General features: G+C 38.5%; 1 protein-coding gene across 1 annotated transcript in view; it reads left to right on the top strand.

The window, feature by feature from the left end:
• LOC117914351 (BAG-associated GRAM protein 1) overlaps positions 1–18,451 on the top strand; it is a 39,070-nt gene that overhangs the window by 14,746 nt on the left and 5,873 nt on the right. Inside the window, 7 exon segments of the mRNA XM_034829655.1 lie at positions 816–944; positions 1,055–1,101; positions 13,746–13,869; positions 14,038–14,154; positions 16,160–16,189; positions 16,306–16,381; positions 16,384–16,404. Coding sequence (XP_034685546.1) covers positions 816–944; positions 1,055–1,101; positions 13,746–13,869; positions 14,038–14,154; positions 16,160–16,189; positions 16,306–16,381; positions 16,384–16,404 — 544 coding nt within the window.

Below are 18,451 nucleotides of genomic sequence, written 5' to 3'. Positions count from 1 at the left end.
ACCTTTATCTTTCTTCTTTTTGCTCTTATGGTGGATATCCTTTGTAGAATGATTTTTATGTGTTGAAGGTTTAGGTGCCTAGTGGAAGGCCTTTAGGTTGCCAAAAGCGAGTCAGGGTTTCTCATCTCCAGGCTGCGGATGACATTATTTCTTCTCATTCTGCAAATGAAAGCAAAATCTCCATTCTTGTTTTCATTCTCATCTTGAGGATGTTTGATTGATGTTGGGCCTTAAGATCAACATTATTGGAAATCCCTCATGGGAATCAACCTTCAGCAGGAGCAGCTGAGGAACTTAACCTCTTTATTAAGTTGTGAGACTAGTGAATGGCCCATGAAATATATGGGTCTCCCTCAAGGAGGTAAATCCAAAGCCCTGGTCTTTGGAATCTGGTTGTAGAGAAAGCGTTTGTGTCTTGGTGATTGGAAGGGGGGGACAATTTTTCTGTAAGGGGTAAATTACTTTGACCCCTTGTTTCTTGACCCAAATTCTCCCCCGTTGTGATTGCTCTCCTCATCCGAGGAGATCCGTTGTGTCAATATTCTATGCTATTAGGTGGAGCTTGTTCAAAGTTGTTTGATTGATAGTGTTTCCTACAAAAAAACACATGCATTGATCAATATCTTTTGTACACCCAATAGACCATTGATATTGGCATTTTTCTTCCTTGTGAATGGGGTATATCATTATGTCGTTTTGTATTATTATGAAAGAAAGAAATATGTGGAGTACATCCCAGTTTTCTTATTTATTTTATCTCATTTCACATCATCCAAGTTTATTTGAGGCGATTTCTTCCATAATTGATTTTGCAGATTAATGTGACAATATATGATTGGGATATAATTTGGAAAAGTACAATTCTTGGTTCAGTGACTGTTCCAGTTGAAACTGAAGGTCAAACTGGTGCAGTGTGGTATTCATTAGATAGCACATCAGGACAAGTAATTCTTCTTTTTTTGAACTCTGACTGTACTTTTATTATATTAATTTTCTTTATGGGATTCTAGAAATCTATATATAAATTAATGCATTTCTGATCTTTGCTTGTCAGGTTTGTCTCCATATTAAAACAATAAAACTTCCTGTAAATTCTTCCAGGTAGCCTTTGGTTTTCTTTTCCATATTTCTCATCCCATTATGACATAAAAACCATAGCTTTGCACTAAAAGTTAATTTATGCTATGTATAAATTCTCCTTTGATGCAATGAGTAATCGTGTTTTCTGACAAAAGAATCAAATTTCTCTCTTTTTCTCTCTGTGTGTGTGTGTGTGTGTAATATTAGCTTTCTTTTGAGCCACCAAATATTGACAATGTTTCATTTCTTTTGTTTACTAAGTAGCCACCAACCAAGTTAAGGCTTTAACTTTTAGAAGGGACTTTGACATTCCTGAGCATTTGGTTAGGAACTCCAGATGTAGTACTTTCAAACCTTCTAGTAGAGCGAGAATGTTTGCCTCCACAGCCCACCCAAAACTAGCATGCTCCAGGAATGTTCTAACAAGACCATCAAATGGTCTCCAAGGAGTCATTAATACCCATATACCATCCTTACCCAGGGAGCACCCAATGAAGTCAGGTTGGAGATAAATACCAAAACAGAAACTATATACCGAGGTACATAGGACATATACAATGGGTACCAAAAAGCTTTACTAGAAAGAGAGAACACAAAAACTACTCTATCCCTCAATTAGATCCCACCCAATCTAAAAAATCTATTAAAGGCATTGGAGACTTTTTCTATATGCATGCTAACCCAAAACATTCAACTTCTAAGGAAAGAGCACTTTAGCGATTGAATTGGCTTCCCTTTCGCTTTCAAACACTCTTTGATTCCATTCCTTCTAAATTATCCACAAAATGTATCTTCTTGCATTTTTTTTCCCATAAAACAGTCATGCCAACTTAAAAGAGACTCACTAACTATAAAAACAATGTTGAATAGAGAGAACAACTGCCATAGTTCCCTTGCTTGGCATGGTGTAAGAGGATATGATCAATTGATTTATCTTGGCTTTTTACAAAGGAGATACCTTCTCTTCTGAAGTTGATCTAAAGTTAATACCTTTTCCCAACTAGCTTCCCAAGCAAAAAAAACTTGCTTTTGATGAAACCTATGATTTCAGAATAATGCCAATTGGGAAAGGAATTTTTCACATGGTGGAATATAAAGATTTGACCAAGAATATACTCTATCACTCTCTTCCCTCTTCATGGACCTTCTTTGCAACCTTAAGAGAAAAGCCTTTATGTTATCTAGCTCTCAGTCATTCAAATGTCTAGAGAAACAAGGATTTTAGTGTCTCCCCTCACTTGGATCATCCTACCAAGCCTAGATGCTAAGGCATGCAAGGAAGGGAAAAACATACACAAGGGTTTTTCTCTATACGATGATCATTCCAAAACCTCACTCTCCTCCCATTTTCCACTTCAAAATATACTTTTTTCTTGATAAGGTCACATTCATTTATGATGTTTTTCCATACCTCAACCCTATACCCTTCCCTCACTTTGCAAGAACTCCAACCTCCTTCTCTACATACTTTCCTTGAATGATCTTTTTTCCAAAAAGTTTCTCTTTTTGAATCATATCTCTAACAGCACTCTCCTAAGAGAGCTCTATTAAGTGAAGAAAGACATCTAATGCTCGAAACCCCCCTCCCCTCTCGCTTAATTTTCTCTCGGCACAATCGGCCATGACCTAAATGCATCAAAGGGAGTCCCTTTGAATTTCTCCAATCTCAGTCTGACCTTTCTACCAATGTTAATCAGGTCATAGAATATATGGGTGAATTGGACAAGTATTTTCAAATAGGGTAAGCCTTCCTCATCTCGAAACATATTGCTTGTTCTATATTGATAATCTTCGGCGAAATATCTCTTCTAGATAATCCCATATTGACTCTACTTTGAAAGAAACCTTGATAGGGACCCCAAATAAGTAGATGGAAGCTCCCTTATCTTGCATCCTAGTTAAATTGTGAAATCCAATATATTGGCCACCTCCCTATTAGGATCAATTCATTTTTCTCTTGATTTATTTTTAGTCCTAAGATAGTTTCAAACCACATAAGTGGCTAGCTCAATGAGTCATTTGACTTTGAGTGGCCTTGCAAAAGACTAGGATGTTGTTGGCAAACAACAAATGAGACACTTCCACCCTCTTATCCCCCTCCCCCTAACTTCAAACCACATAAGCAACTAGCTCAATGAGTCATTTGACTTTGCGTGGCCTTGTAAAAGACTAGGATGTTGTTGGCAAATAACAAATGAGACACTTCCACCTTCTCGTCTCACCCCAAATCCCAACAAAAATCACCATTTCTAGCCCTTTCTAATAAATAATTGAACACTTCCATTGCCAACACAAATAAATAAAGGGAGAGGGTGTCCCCTTGTTTCAGGCCTCTAGAACTTTGAAAAAAACCTGAAGAGATGTCGTTAACCAACACAAAAAACTTTTCTATTGAGATGTACCACTCAATTGATTTAGTCAATTTTTTGCTAAACCCCATTTTTCTGAGAATAGTTAGCAAAAAAGCTCAATTGACGTGATCATATGCCTTCTTGATGTCAAGTTTATAAATTACACTGCTAGAGCCACTCTTCATCATAGAATCAATTGCTTTATTAGCTATAAGCACTGCACCAAGAATCTGCCTTCCTTCTACAAAAGTGTTTTGGAACTCATAAACCACATTTCTCACCATCCTCTTCAACTTATTTTCCTGCATCTTAGCTAGGAGCTTATACAAACCACACCAAGCTAATTAGCTAGTGCATACTTCCTATATGCTTTCAAACCCTCTTCTGGTGCCTCTTTTTTTATGTACACTTTTATTTTACCTATATATAGAAAAAAAGTCCAAAGTCTTTTCAGGTCATTTGCACTCCCTCTTTTAGGAATTAACACAAAAAACTTATCATTTAGCTGCCTACTTTGTAAACCATATCCATTTGATAGAAGGCAAGTTGGCCTGAATCCAATAAAAGTATTGCTCATGGAATTATAGATGAACTCCTTTACTGACAACCACCTGAAGGGAAGTTAGCAACCAAATACTAGCTTGGGGTCTTCTACAAACCTCCTCGTTTTCTAAGATATTCCAGCATTTCTCTCAAGCTAGATCACTTGTAGAGTAGTTGAGAGGGATGCATGCGATGACCGTCATTTCCTAAGGATCCTAAAAAAACCTTGAGAGTATATGCTTGATGCATCTGCCATCTCTTATGGAAACATATGAGATACCAGCCAATAAGAACAAACTACACCATAACTTCAAGACATTGGGGCAAGGGTAATGGAGAAAGACATGGTCAATAGACTCCCACTCTTTGTGCTCCTGTTATGCCACTCAGGGCTCATGGTGTGATATGGCCTTCTAATGTTGAACAATTCTTAAAATAGTTCTCTGTTGTTTTTTGGAACAAAATTCTGCTTGGGAAATCAAATATGAAAAAGAGTTTTCTCTGCCTATTCTTTTGAAGACACCAGAGACCTATGTACAATTCAAAGGTTCTCAGCCTATTCTCCATGTTTCCTATTGTTTCTCAGGAAACTCTACAAAAACACATGAATTTTCGTATTCAAGCTCTAGTTTGTGAGATCCAATAGTTGGATAGGAAAAAGGAATTGCATAGCCATAACTCGAAACCTAGATAAAAGGGACCTAAAAGGAAATGTGACAGCATGAATGATAGTGCAGAAAGAGAAGTTGTTGAAGGGGGCCCTTGTGTCCTTTTGGGCCAGCCCGCTGAGAATGGTTTGGGCCCTTCAGAAGGGTGCCTTGGTGGGCCTGCCAGGTCTGGGCCTTTTACCAAGGGCCGACCCATTTCTTTTTCTTCCAGCATTATCTTGGAGAGGGAAAGCAAAAAGACCAAAATGAGGGTTTCCGGTACTTCTGGCAGTGGGGTTCATTCCAACCAATTGGAATTCTTCTTTGATCCCCTTCTAAAGTTGGTGTCTCAAGGTCCGGAGGAGTGGGTTTCAGGAGCTGAGGAAGCCCTCTTGGATGAAGCGTCTGGGTTCCAAAGGTAGGCTGCCACATCCCCCTTCTTCTCTTGCTCACTGTCTAGTTGGATCGCCCAGCTGCGACAGTGGGTCAGTTCGCCTTCCTAGGGATGAGCCTTCCTGTAATGGAAGGTTGTTGGACATTTCAGGAGTTGCAGAAAAGGGTCTTTCTGGAAGAGATTTGGTGGTCAGGGATGACGAGGTAGAGGATTTTAGGGCCATGAAGGCTGGTGGTGATTCGATGGGGGAGTTGGTTGTTTCCAAAAGCCTTCCCTATGAGTTTACTAAGTTGAGTAACTTTTTGGGGATGCCAATGGCTGGTTATGAAAGGGAAATAACCTCCCTCTTGAGAAAGTTGGAGGCTAGAAAAGGGCGTGGGTTGAAGATCTCAATGGGAAAGAAGAAAACGTGTTCGTCTTCTTGTGTCAAAAGGGAAATTCAAAAATTGGATGCATAGTCAATTACAAGTGCTCCCCTCTCTCAAATAGGGGAAGGGGAAAGAGCAACGGGGTTTAATCTCTTCTATTGTGAGGTCTTTCCTATTTCAGCCTGGTTGTGGGTTTCTGTCTACTGAAGTGCCCTGGGATGTTTTCTTTTCTTTTCTGATTTTTAGGGCGTAGGTTTTTGATGGTGTGGGGGTGGTTTGCATTTGTGTTTCGGGTTTTGGTTGTTGTGGGGGTGGTTAGTATTTGTGCTTCTTCTTTACTCTTGTTTGCTTACTAGCCTTTATTGTATATTTCATGTGTACTTTGATGCACCTTTTCGGCTTTTAATATAACTGCTCTTTTACTTATATATATATATATAAAAAGAATGATAGTGCAATACAGTGGGTGGAGAGTAACTTGTTATAATAATGCTGATTTTTTACTTTAGGGGGAGTGTATAAATTGTTGGCTAAGGTGTTGGCAAACAGGCTTAAGAAAGTGAATAGGAAAAGTGGTTTCATTGGATCAAAATGCGTTTGTGATGGGTAGACAGATCTTGGACATTTCACTAATAGCAAACGAGGTGATTGATTCCTGGCAAAAAAGAAAAGAGAAAGGGCTAATCTGTAAACTGGATATTGAAAAAGCATATGACAACATCAATTGACAGTTTTTAATGAAGGTTATGCAAAAGATGGGATTTGGGTCTAAGTGGATGGGATGGATGTGGAGATGCATATCAACAGCTAAGTTTTCTGTCTTGGTAAATGGGGTGTCGGTAAGGTTTTTTTCGAGTTCTAAGGGACTGTGATAAGGAGACCCTTTATCTCCTTACCTCTTGTTATGGGAATGGAAGTGCTGAGTGTTCTCATAAGAAGGGCTGTTGATGGGGGCTTTCTTTCAGGGTGCAGGATACGGGGAAGAAGGACGGAAATGAATATCTCTCATTTGTTATTTGCTAATGATACAGTTGTTTTCTGTGTGGGATGGGGTGGAAGAGAGAGTGCAGAGGAGACTAGCGCTTTGGAAAAGACAATATATTTCCAAAGGCGGGAGAATCACTCTCATAAAGAGCACAATGGCTAGTACGCCCATCTACCAGATGTCTCTTTTTTGAATGCCCAAGATAGTAGCAAGAAGACTAGAAAAATTAAAAAGAGATTTTCTTTGGGGAGGGGGAAATTTGGAAAGGAAAGCCCACTTAGTTAAATGGGAGGTGGTGTGTGCGGATAGGGAAAAGGGTGGGCTAGGCATAAGGAAGTTAGCACTTTTGAATAAGGCCTTGCTTGGTAAATGGATATGGAGATTTGCCTGTGAAAAGGAAAACCTTTGGAAGAAGGTGATTTAAGTGAAGTATGGGCAAGAGGGCCTTGGTTGGAGGACAAATGAGGCTAATGGGACGTTTGGAGTGGGGGTTTGGAAGAAGATTTTGAAGGAAACAAATTGGTGTTGGGAAAATATAGAGTTCATAGTTGGTAATGGTACTAAAATTAGATTCTGGACTGATCATTGGTGTGGCCTTGCAGTGCTGTCCCAAAGTTTTCCTCAATTATATGCTTTGGTTGTCCATAGGAATGCAACGGTAGATGAAGTTTGGGATCCGAATTTTGGACAAGGAAGATGGAATCTAAGATTCATTAGAGCATTTAATGATTGGGAGATGGATTTGGTAGGAGACTTGTTAATGTTTTGAGGGGCTACAGGCTAACTTTAGAGGAGGATTCGGTTACTTGGAAGGGTGGGAGAAATGGAAAGTTTGGTGTTAAGGAAGTGTACAGATTGCTGATTACACCCAATGACATTTTCTTCCAGAAGAATTGCATTTGGGTGGATAGAGTCCCAACCAAAGTTGCTTTTTTTGCTTGGGAGGCTACGTGGGGAAAGGTTCTGTTGAGAGAGAGAGAAAGAAGAAAAACCTTAATTCTCATTAATGTAATGATCTACTTACAATTGAGAAATATATATATATACAAGGCTAGGAGTCCTAACTACCATACATGTATCCTATATTAACAAGGAAAGGTTATATACTATAAATACATTATATTCAACACTCCCCCTCAAGCTGGAGCATATACGTCATATGCACCAAGCTTGTTACAAATATATTTAATCCTAGGACCTCTGAGAGATTTAGTGAAGATGTCAGCTAGTTGATCATTTGAATTAACAAAACTTGTAGCAACACATCCTGATGCGATCTTCTCTCTAATGAAATGACAGTCAACTTCAATATGTTTGGTCCTTTCATGAAAGACTGGATTGGATGCAATATGTAATGCGGCCTGGTTATCACATATGAGTTTCATCTGTTCATCCTTTCCAAATCTCAACTCTAGAAGATGTCTCAACCATATGAGTTCACATGTTGCCAAAGCCATAGCTCGATACTCGGCTTCAGCGCTAGATCTGGCCACTACATCTTGTTTCTTACTCTTCCAAGATATTAGATTACCTCCAATAAAAACACAGTACCCTGAAGTGGAACGTCTATCTGTGGGTGAGCCAGCCCAATCTGCATCTGTGTAACCAACAACCTGAGTATGACCTCTGTTCTCGTACAACACACCTTGGCCTGGTGTACTTTTGATATATCGAAGAATGCGGATTACAGCATCCCAATGGCTATCACATGGTGACTGTAGGAATTGACTAACAACACTCACAGGAAAAGAAATGTCTGGACGAGTAATGGTGAGATAGTTCAATTTACCTACGAGCCGTCGATATCTCCCGGGGTCTCCTAAAGGCTCCCCCTGTCCTGGTACAAGTTTGACATTCGGATCCATAGGTGTGTCTACCGGTTTACAGTCTAACATACCAGTTTCTTCCAGGATGTCTAAAGCATACTTCCTTTGGGAAAGGACCACAGCAGAACTGGATTGAGCTATCTCAATTCCCAAGAAATACTTGAGTTTCCCCAAGTCTTTGGTCTGAAAGTGGGTAAAAAGGTGTTGCTTTAGTTTCTGAATACCATCCTGATCACTGCCTGTAATGACGATGTCGTCCACATAAACAACCAGATAAATACACTGCCCCAAAGAGTTATGATGATAGAAAACTGAATGGTCTGCTGTACTGCGAAGCATGCCAAACTCTTGAACAACAGAACTAAAACGGCTAAACCATGCTCGAGGAGATTGTTTCAAGCCATATAGAGAACGGCGTAACCTGCATACTAAACCAGACTCCCCCTGAGCAACAAAACCAGGAGGTTGCTCCATATAAACTTCCTCGGCAAGATCACCATGAAGGAAGGCATTTTTAATATCCAATTGATAAAGAGGCCAAGAACACATGGCAGCCATGGAGAGAAGCAGACGAACAGAAGCAATCTTGGCAACCGGAGAGAATGTGTCACCATAATCAGAACCATAAACCTGAGTATAGCCTTTAGCAACTAAGCGGGCCTTAAGGCGATCAACATGACCATCAGGACCAACCTTAACTGCGTAAACCCAACGACAACCAACGGTAGATTTACCCGAGGGTAAAACAACAAGATCCCAAGTGCCATTAGAGTGCAGAGCAGCCATTTCATCCACCATTGCCTGTCGCCAGCCTGGATGGGAAAGAGCTTCATGGGTGCTCTTTGGAAGAGAAACAGAGGATATAGCAGAAACAAAAGCAGAATAGGGTGAAGATAATCGATGATAACTCAAAAAATTGTAAATAGGATGAGGATTACGAGTAGAGCGAGTACCTTTCCGAACAGCAATGGGTAAGTCATTAGGAGAAGGCAGAGCCGGGGTAGGTGAAGCCGAAGGGATAGGAAGTGAGTCAGCAGGTGCCTCAGCAAAAGGGAGAGGAGCAACGACACGAGGGCGACGATGATAAACCTGAAGTGGCCGAGGAGGCATAGCATCAGGTGGGGAGACAATGGGAATAGGCAAGACTTCAGAAACAGGAAGAGACTCAGAAGTGGTGGAAAAGAATGGTGAGTCCTCAAAGAAGGTGACATCAGCGGAGATAAAGTATCGATGAGTCTCAAGGGAATAACAACGATAACCCTTCTGAAGTCTAGAGTATCCCAAGAAGAGACACTTCATGGCTTTGGCGGAAAGCTTGTCCTGTCCAGGAGTGAGAATATGAACAAAGCAAGTACAACCAAAGACACGAGGAGGAAGGAAATAAAGTGGTTGGTCAGGGAAGAGAAGGGAGTGAGGAATCTGATCATGTAAGACAGAGGAGGGCATACGATTAATCAAATAACAAGCGGTAAGAACAGCGTCCCCCCAAAAACGAAAAGGAACATTGCTATGGAGGAGGAGAGTACGAGCTGTCTCAACAAGATGTCGATTCTTGCGTTCAGCTACCCCATTTTGTTGAGGAGTATGAGCACAAGAAGACTGATGAAGAATCCCATGATGAGACATAAACGAAGTAAATGGGGCTGAAAAATATTCCCTGGCATTGTCACTGCGTAACACACGAATAGAAACATTGAACTGGGTTTGGATTTCAGCATAAAATTTCTGGAAAATAGAGAATAACTCAGCTCGATTTTTCATTAAAAATAACCAAGTACATCGAGAATAATCATCAATGAAAGTGACAAAATACTGAAATCCTAAAGTAGACGCAGTCCGACAAGGACCCCAAACATCAGTGTGGACAAGCTCAAAAGGAGACTTTGCCCGATTATTCAAACGCTTTGGGAACGAGACACGAGTATGTTTCCCAAGCTGACATGACTCACACGGAAGCGACGATAAAGTGGAAAAACGAGGACCATCTTCTGGAACTTGGAGAGACTAGGGTGGCCCAGACGATTGTGAATGAGGAGAGGAGCATCAGTGGAAATGCAAACTGCAGGAGATGAATCCGAGGTGAGGTGATAGAGGCCTTGAGACTCACGTCCTATGCCAATCGTCTTCCCCGTACTCCGGTCCTGCAAGGTCACAAATTTATCAGAAAAGGTAATAGAGCAATTAAGAGTACGAGTGATTTTGCTGATGGAAATAAGATTAAAAGGACATTCAGGAGTATAAAGGACAGAAGTGAGAGGTAGAGAAGGCAGAGGAAGGGCCAAACCAATACCTTTAGCCACAGTTTGAGAACCATTAGCTAAGGTAACATTAGGTAAAGCAGAGGTAGTAGTAATAGAGGAGAAAAGATCCTTATTACCAGATAAGTGATCAGAAGCTCCAGAATCTAGAATCCAGGGTCCAAGAGAAGATGTGTGGGTAAGGCAGGCAGAGGCATTACCAGGCTGGGCAACAGAGGCAACAGAAGCCTAAGATGCGGAAGAGCTCGGAGCTTGAGGCAGCGGAGAATCAGAGGACTGGGCCACATGGGCAGTGCGAGGAGGTCGTCCATGTAACTGATAGCAACGATCGCGAGTGTGGCCAAGTTTATTGCAATAGGTGCAATGAGGACGTTGACCTCTACCTCGGGTACCACTACGGCCTCCTCGAGAGTTAGTTTGAGAAACTAACACAGAAGAATCTGAAGTGCTATCAAATGGCAAAGTCTGAGTGGAGGAGATACGGAGGAGGCGAGCAAACACATCATCCAAGGACGGAACTGATGAACTACCAAGAATCTGATCGCGGACAGGCTCAAGATCCGGACGGAGGCCAATAAGAGTAAGAACCATGAAGAACTTGTCAAGCTGTGTTTGTTGAGCCCCAACATCAGGAGTAAGAGGCATCACAGTCAAGAACTCCTCCTTAAGAGAGGCAATCTGGCCAATATAAGTAGATAGATCCAAGTCCTGTTGGCTGAGATGGACAATTGCAGAAGCCACCTTATAAAGACGCTGGATATCATTCGTATATAATCCTTTGGCCTGAGTCCAAAATTTAAAACAAGTTTTGTAGGCCCGAAGATGAAGAAGAATCTTGGGATCAACCGATTGCCATAATACACTACATAACTGTGCATCTATCTTCCTCCACTGTACGCGGTCAACCTCAGGGATATCTGCCTCCTGTGTAATCAAGTGATCCTCATATCCTTGACCCATAAACCAAAGTTCAACAGACGCAGACCAGGAAAGATAATTGTCACTGCCAACCAATTTCTCCGAAGTAATCATAGGAGATCCAGATATAACAGCGGAAAAAATGGAATTTTTAGTAGTCATATCTACTTATCTGAAGAATGAAGTATGTTTGGATCGAAGAGAGCCCTAATACGGCTTCAGATTGCGGCGTGGCACCACCGAAAAAGGGAGACGGCCTCAGATCGCGGCGTGGTACCACCAGAAAGGTAGAAGAACACTTCCCAAGGCACGTGCAGGGATTGGAGTGGAGAAAAAGTAGTCGGAGCTTCGCCGGAAAGGCTGTTTGGAGGGCCGACGGAGACAAAAATCCCCAAAAGAGGTATGTGCAGGGCTCGGATGGGAGAACCAGGGAGGTAGGGAGGCTGGTCGGCGTCAGGCGAAGCTGGAGGAGGAGGTGCGTCGCCGGAAAAGGCCTCACGCGCCCTCACGCGCCGGCGCGTGAGATTCAGTCGCCGGCCGGAAATTTGCGCGTGGACGGCGCGTGGATGGGATTTTGGTGCCGGTGCCTTCACAAAAGTTGTAGATCTCCTCCAGGCGCTCCTTCTGGTATAGTCGGTGTCGGAAAAATACGTCGCCGGAAAGGTCGCCGGAAAAGTCGCCGGAAAAGCTCGCCGGAAAATTCGCCGGAAAAGTTCGCCGGCGGTGAGTAGTTTCTGTCGACGATCCGAATGACCGGAAAGTATTGGAAGATGGGGAAGGTGACCGGAATGAAACACGGTCACCGGAAGGTTTCCCGGAGTTGATGACACGGGAAACAAGAAAGAATTAGGTTTTCTTTCTTGGCTCTGATACCATGTTGAGAGAGAGAGAAAGAAGAAAAACCTTAATTCTCATTAATGTAATGATCTACTTACAATTGAGAAATATATATATATACAAGGCTAGGAGTCCTAACTACCATACATGTATCCTATATTAACAAGGAAAGGTTATATACTATAAATACATTATATTCAACAGGTTCTTACCCTAGATAGACTCCAAAAAAGAGGGTGGCAGCTCCCAAATTGTTGCTATTTGTGTGGTTGTGAAGAAGAAATTGTAAATCATATTCTTTTACACTGTATAGTGGTCAGAGTTCTTTGGGAGATTGTTCTTATCTTGTTTGGCATTTAGTGGGTCTTCCTAGAAACAGTAAAAGAAGTATTAATTAGTTGGAGGGGCCCTTTTGTGGGCAAAAAAAGGAAAAAGATTTGGAAATCCATTCTGTTGTGTATTTTTTGGACGGTTTGGAAGGAAAGGAATATATTATCTTTTAGGGGGGGTTCCTTAGCAGTACAGAACTCAAAAATTCTTTTGTATGTAACTTGTGGAGTTGGGCTAGATTGTATATTGGAGAGGAGTCCTCTTCTCTTATAGGTTTTTTGGAGTGGTTAGCATCCACTTAAGGGCTGGTGAGGTTTTTTGTTTCAAAGTTTGCTCTTTGAGGTTTAGGCTACCTTGTATACATCCTGTATGCTTTGTGGTTGTTTGCCTTTTGGTAATATACTTCTTGTTTACTTATCAAAAAACAAAAAAAAAAAAAATTCCTATTTTAAATATAAATTTATGAATAAACAAATTCAAGGAAATATGAAAATGAAAAAAACTACTGCTGTGACTTTCTCTTGGACAAAATTTCCTCCTTGCCTGGCTTGTAGCCCATTGTTTTAAGTTCAAAATAAATAGTGTTAATGTTGGTTTGTCTAATCAGTCTATAGTCATGTAAATGCAGTCAGATTGAACAGTTCCTGAGAGTTTGTGTCCTTCCCTTATTGTATTGTGTGATTGAAGAATGATTCCTTTTCCCTGATAAATATGAATTCTTTTCTTTTCTTTTAACAGAATTCTTTTTATTCAGTCAACAGAGAGCAATTCGTGTGCCACATGCATATCTGAGATGTTTTACATTCTGTTATTTTTGTTTTTCATAGCATATAAATGAATGAATTTATGGTTATGTATTTAACCATTTGTGCCCATGCAGTGTTGCAAATAGCATGCAAATCCATTACCATTTCTTGGTGAATGTAGTATTCCATCTGAATGTCTTTTCAATCCATCTGAATGTCTTTTCAATCATGGTTGGATATAGCTGAAGTCTTCATATTCCTTTCTATATCCTCTGTTGGTATTTTTACCTTGGTACTAGTACTATTTTACATTCTTATCACTGCATTTAATGTGTGGAAGTTTTCATTTTGCTAATCAGTAGCTCATGCCAATCCAGATATACTTTTTTAAACGTGTTGAATCTCTAGCATGGATTATTTTTGTTATTTCTGAAGTATTATTAAGCTCTTGAATAATGGTAGGGTTTTGAATGGCTATTCTGGAGCTAACACTCGAAGAAGAATGTCTTCAGATAAACAAGGGCCCACTCTGGTTCATCAAAAACCTGGGCCTCTGCAAACGATATTTAACCTCCATCCAGATGAGGCAAGTCAAGTTGAATTTTTTCTTGTGGGACATGTGTATCTGTTAAATTTACTTTTAGTGTATCATTTGTAAAATTAGTGTAAATATATTGATGAATTTGTTTTGTCTTTGTCTTGCCCTTTCTGGAAATTCTAGTTACTGTTCTAATAAAAAGAACATCCATTTCAGGTTGTTGAACATAGCTATTCATGTGCCCTTGAAAGATCTTTCTTGTATCATGGTCGTATGTACGTCTCTGGATGGCACATTTGCTTCCATTCTAATGTATTTTCTAAGCAAATGAAGGTAGCTTGTTTCTCTCATTTATTTTATTTTGTATTCCAAAATTTTAGTTAATATTTCTGTATATATATTTTTTATGTAAACATGAGCAAACTAAAATGAGAAGCATTACTATTCTTATTTATGATTAGGATTGTTAGAAGTGTGGTTTATCTAGAATGAGGATGATTCCTCAGCACATATATATGTCTGTCCACTTGGGAATTTCAGAAATGGATGGAGCTCCTACTTTGTGTTAAAGGTGGAACTAGTTACAGAGTTTGTGTGTGTGTGTGTGTGTGTGTGTGTGTGTGTGTGGTTGTGTTTGATAGTAAATGAAAATTTAAAGAGAAAGAAAGAAAGAATAGAATGTACAGAGAAAAAAGAAAAAGAAAATAGGATATATAAGGAAGAGAGCAGAATATTTAATGGATATGCTGGCCTTAATCAAAAGAAGAAAAAAAGAGAAAGGAAATCAAAATATATGAAGCACCAAGGACCAAAACTTTGTTTGATATTTTGAATGTGGACCTACTATGTACTATGGGCACTCCCTTTTGTCTTGTTTCTTTTCTTTCCTTTTCTTTCTTTATGGAGTTGTGGAGAAAAGTGGGGAGTTAGCATTTGGGTACCAGCATGATTTTGTTATATATATACCTTCATTATACCATTTAAAAGGAAGGCTTATGGTCATGACCATGATATCCTTGGTTTATATTTTGCCAATATCATAAACTTTACTCAGGCTTATAACTTTCCTGAGTGTCAAGAAAGATTGTTTTTATCACAATCAGTTTCATTTTATCCTGGACATATTGAGATCTCAGCAATATCTTGGTAGTATCCTGATGATCGGTAGATGCCCGCAATTTTCATCCAAATCAATGTAGACTAGATGCATATCTTGTCGGGATCTCAAGCATATTGACTGACAAAGTTAGTTCTGTTGCATAAAGGAACATGTGCTTCTTTGTGAAAAGAGCCTGGAGTTTAGGTTTTTTGTAGAGGACCAGAAGAGCCACCTGCTACTTTGAGAACCATTGCAGCATTCAATTGGCTGCTAACAGCACTCCAATGGCTAGTTCCTGCACTTCAACAATTGCAAGAAGCTCTATTAATGTGTCTTCCTTTTTTAATCTTCAAACTGTGAACAAAGGGAGCCATATTATGAGAATTTGCAACCCTCCTAAAGTTGGATTTCTTTGTTATTCTCTTATCAATCTTGTTTCAATTCTTTGTGAATTTAGCTTTGGTCCTTTATTTTAAGTCTCAAAACACGTTTAGATTTGCTAAAAGGAAACTACCATGCCCCTAGGAACTCCATATGGTGCACAGTGATTTTACCACTCAGTAAATAGGTTGTAATTAAAATTCTAGGGTCACAGATAATTAATTTTATGATATTATACTAATAGTGCCTTCTATGCTCAGTTCACTTTTTGCATTTACAGCATATCAGTCAAATACAGTTTTTTTTTTTTTTTTTTTTTTTTTTATTTATTTTAATTTGTGGGATCTATATAGTATATGTTAAGTACTCCATAAATAGTTCCCAGAGTCTCATAAAAGTACTCATATTTTGCTTGTAATTCCAGACATTTTTCCAAATCCATATTGATATCTCCATTAAGATAACTCTCATTTTATTCCTCTGGTACACTTATATGATCCCTTTTTATCGGTAAATGTTTCTTTTTTCTTTTTTATTTTTTCTTTGCCTGTTACACGGAATCATACTTGGAACCTCCATATGCCCACCACCAACCCATTGTCACTTGAGTCAAGCCTCAAGACAAAACCACCCATATAATCTGATACCAAATGGAGTTAAAGAAGCAGCAAGAGGAAGCTAATATTGGATTTTCTTTTTCCTTGAATAGCTGCATACTCAAGTAAATTCTTTTATTGGTTAATTCCTAGTGGCTCCTGTGAGTTATTTTCTAATTTTTTTTTAAAAGAATGCTCTTGTTCCAAGCATATGCGTTACTGCTCATATAATGCTTTATTTTGTTCATGTCTCATTTTACAGGTGATTATACCATTTCAAGATATAGATGAGGCATGTGATTTCTTCCTTGATTATTTCTGATATTTCACCACCCACATTATTGGGTGACTTGATATGCTTATATGCTAAGGAAGGTTTCAGAGGATCACTAGTTTATTGTTATACAGATAAAGAGGAGTCAGCATGCATTCATTAATCCTGCTATTACAATTATTCTTCGCATGGGTGCTGGTGGGCATGGTGTACCCCTTTGGGAAGTCCTGATGGTTAGTGATCAAATTAGTATCTTAATTTTTTATCAAAAGAATATCTTGATGCATTAATGGTTTCTGATATTATATGTTTGCTTGAACTTTTGAGTGATTTTCACTATCACCAGCCTGCAACTATGTTCTAACCATGCCATTGACTTAAATTCTTAGTATTTTCAAATCTGAATTTAATAATATTGTGGTAATTAATGCAATTTAAATAACTAAATAGGGATTTAAGTTAAATATTCATTTTTTGTTTATTATTTTTTTATGCTTGTTTATTTTTTTATGATTGATTCAAAGAAAGGAATACTGACTTGTCTTAAGTTTTTGATTGCCTTTTCTATAGTGCAAATGAAAATGATTTTTCAAAAACGTTTTCATTTTTAAACTTGAAAACAAGGACAATGTTCCATTTCTTTGACATCTTGGTCGAAAGGATATTTATTTGATTGTTTCAGTTGGAAATAACAGTTTCATTAACACGTGAAAGTGCTTGCCATTCCCTGTCAATTGTAATGATGCACCAGGCATGGTTTGAGAATACTTCTTGTGTATATAGGGGTTACATCCCCCTGTGATGATTTTTTCAAAAATATTTTCATTTTTGAAAATGAGAACAATGACAATGTTCAGTTTTGTTGATATATTGGTCGAAACAATATAAATTTGATTGTTTTTAGTTGCAAATAACAGTTTCATTAAGGCATCAAAGGCCTTGTCATTCCTTGTAATATCATGCTAGGCACAGTTTGAGTGTCCTTGTATTTATGGGTTACCTCCCCCTTGGTGTAAGTTCTGTTATGTATCAAAAATTAAAAAATTAAAAAAAAAAAAATCAATCAAACAAACAAACAAACAAAACAAAATAAAAGTGAATAAAGGCATGAAAGGGACATTCATCATTTGACCAAAAATAGATGGGAGGGTCTTGTATGGGATGTCAATAGTTTGTATCTCTTTAATACTAAGGATTAAAATATGGGAGAATATAGAAATATTGGTGGATATCAGACAGAAATCAGGAAAAAAATATCGGTCTCATAGAATGTTGAAAAAAACTCTAGTAAATGATAAAATAAGTAATAATACATATTCTAAAGTAGTTTTATTGAAAAAGAACAATACATGTATGATAACTTTTATGACATGTAATAATAATATGTAGAACTTGAAAATATGTTTAACACTAAAATGATGATCTATCTAGTTTGGATGTATTTAAGATATAAAAGAATTAATAATATATATATATATATATATATAATTTTTTTGTTTAAAAGTATTTGTAATTTGATTTATTACTTCATATTTCTCTTGTATTTAATTATTATACAAAAGATATATAGAAAGGTTCATTAAGAAGATTGTTACGATGGTTTTTATATTTTTAATGATCTATTAAATGGAATTAGAAAATAAGATAATTAAAATTAATTTATTTAATAAAATTTTATTTTAATATTTTGTTTTCTTATAGGTATATTAAAAAGTTTAGGAGAGAGATATAAGGCGTGTATATATATATATATATATATATAATTTATGTACATATCAACATCAAGGGCAAAGTTGCCCTAATGGTTGGTTGCCTACCATTTCACATTGGAGTTGTGGGTTTGAGTCCCAATCTATTCCCTTTTTTTTATTTTACGTTGACCCAGCTTACCTTGTGTTGATCAGTCATAATTTATGTACATGTGTTGTTAAGGGCAAAGTTGCCCTAACGGTTGGCTGCCCACCATTTCAAATTGAAGGTGTGGGTTTGAGTCCCAGTCTGTTCCCCTTTTTTATTTCAAGAAGTTGACCCAGCTGACCTTGCATTGACCAGTCAAAATCACTGAAAATGTCATGAAAATGGTGATAAAATCGCCAAAAGCCCCGATATAATGGGGGGAAAACAAAAAATTCCAATAAATTTGGAAAAAAGGCAGTGATTTTCAGCCCAATGGTCTTTTCATGGTATATACCATATCAAGAGGCACTGATTTGCCGATATTTCCCTGTTTTTTTGCCATTTTTTGGCAACATTTTGATCCTTGCTCCTCACTTTGTTAGT

This window comes from Vitis riparia, chromosome 5 (genome assembly GCF_004353265.1).
Source record: "Vitis riparia cultivar Riparia Gloire de Montpellier isolate 1030 chromosome 5, EGFV_Vit.rip_1.0, whole genome shotgun sequence".
Taxonomy (NCBI): domain Eukaryota; kingdom Viridiplantae; phylum Streptophyta; class Magnoliopsida; order Vitales; family Vitaceae; genus Vitis; species Vitis riparia.
The sequence above is the reverse complement of the archived record's forward strand: the minus strand, read 5'-3'. Positions and strand labels throughout refer to the sequence as shown.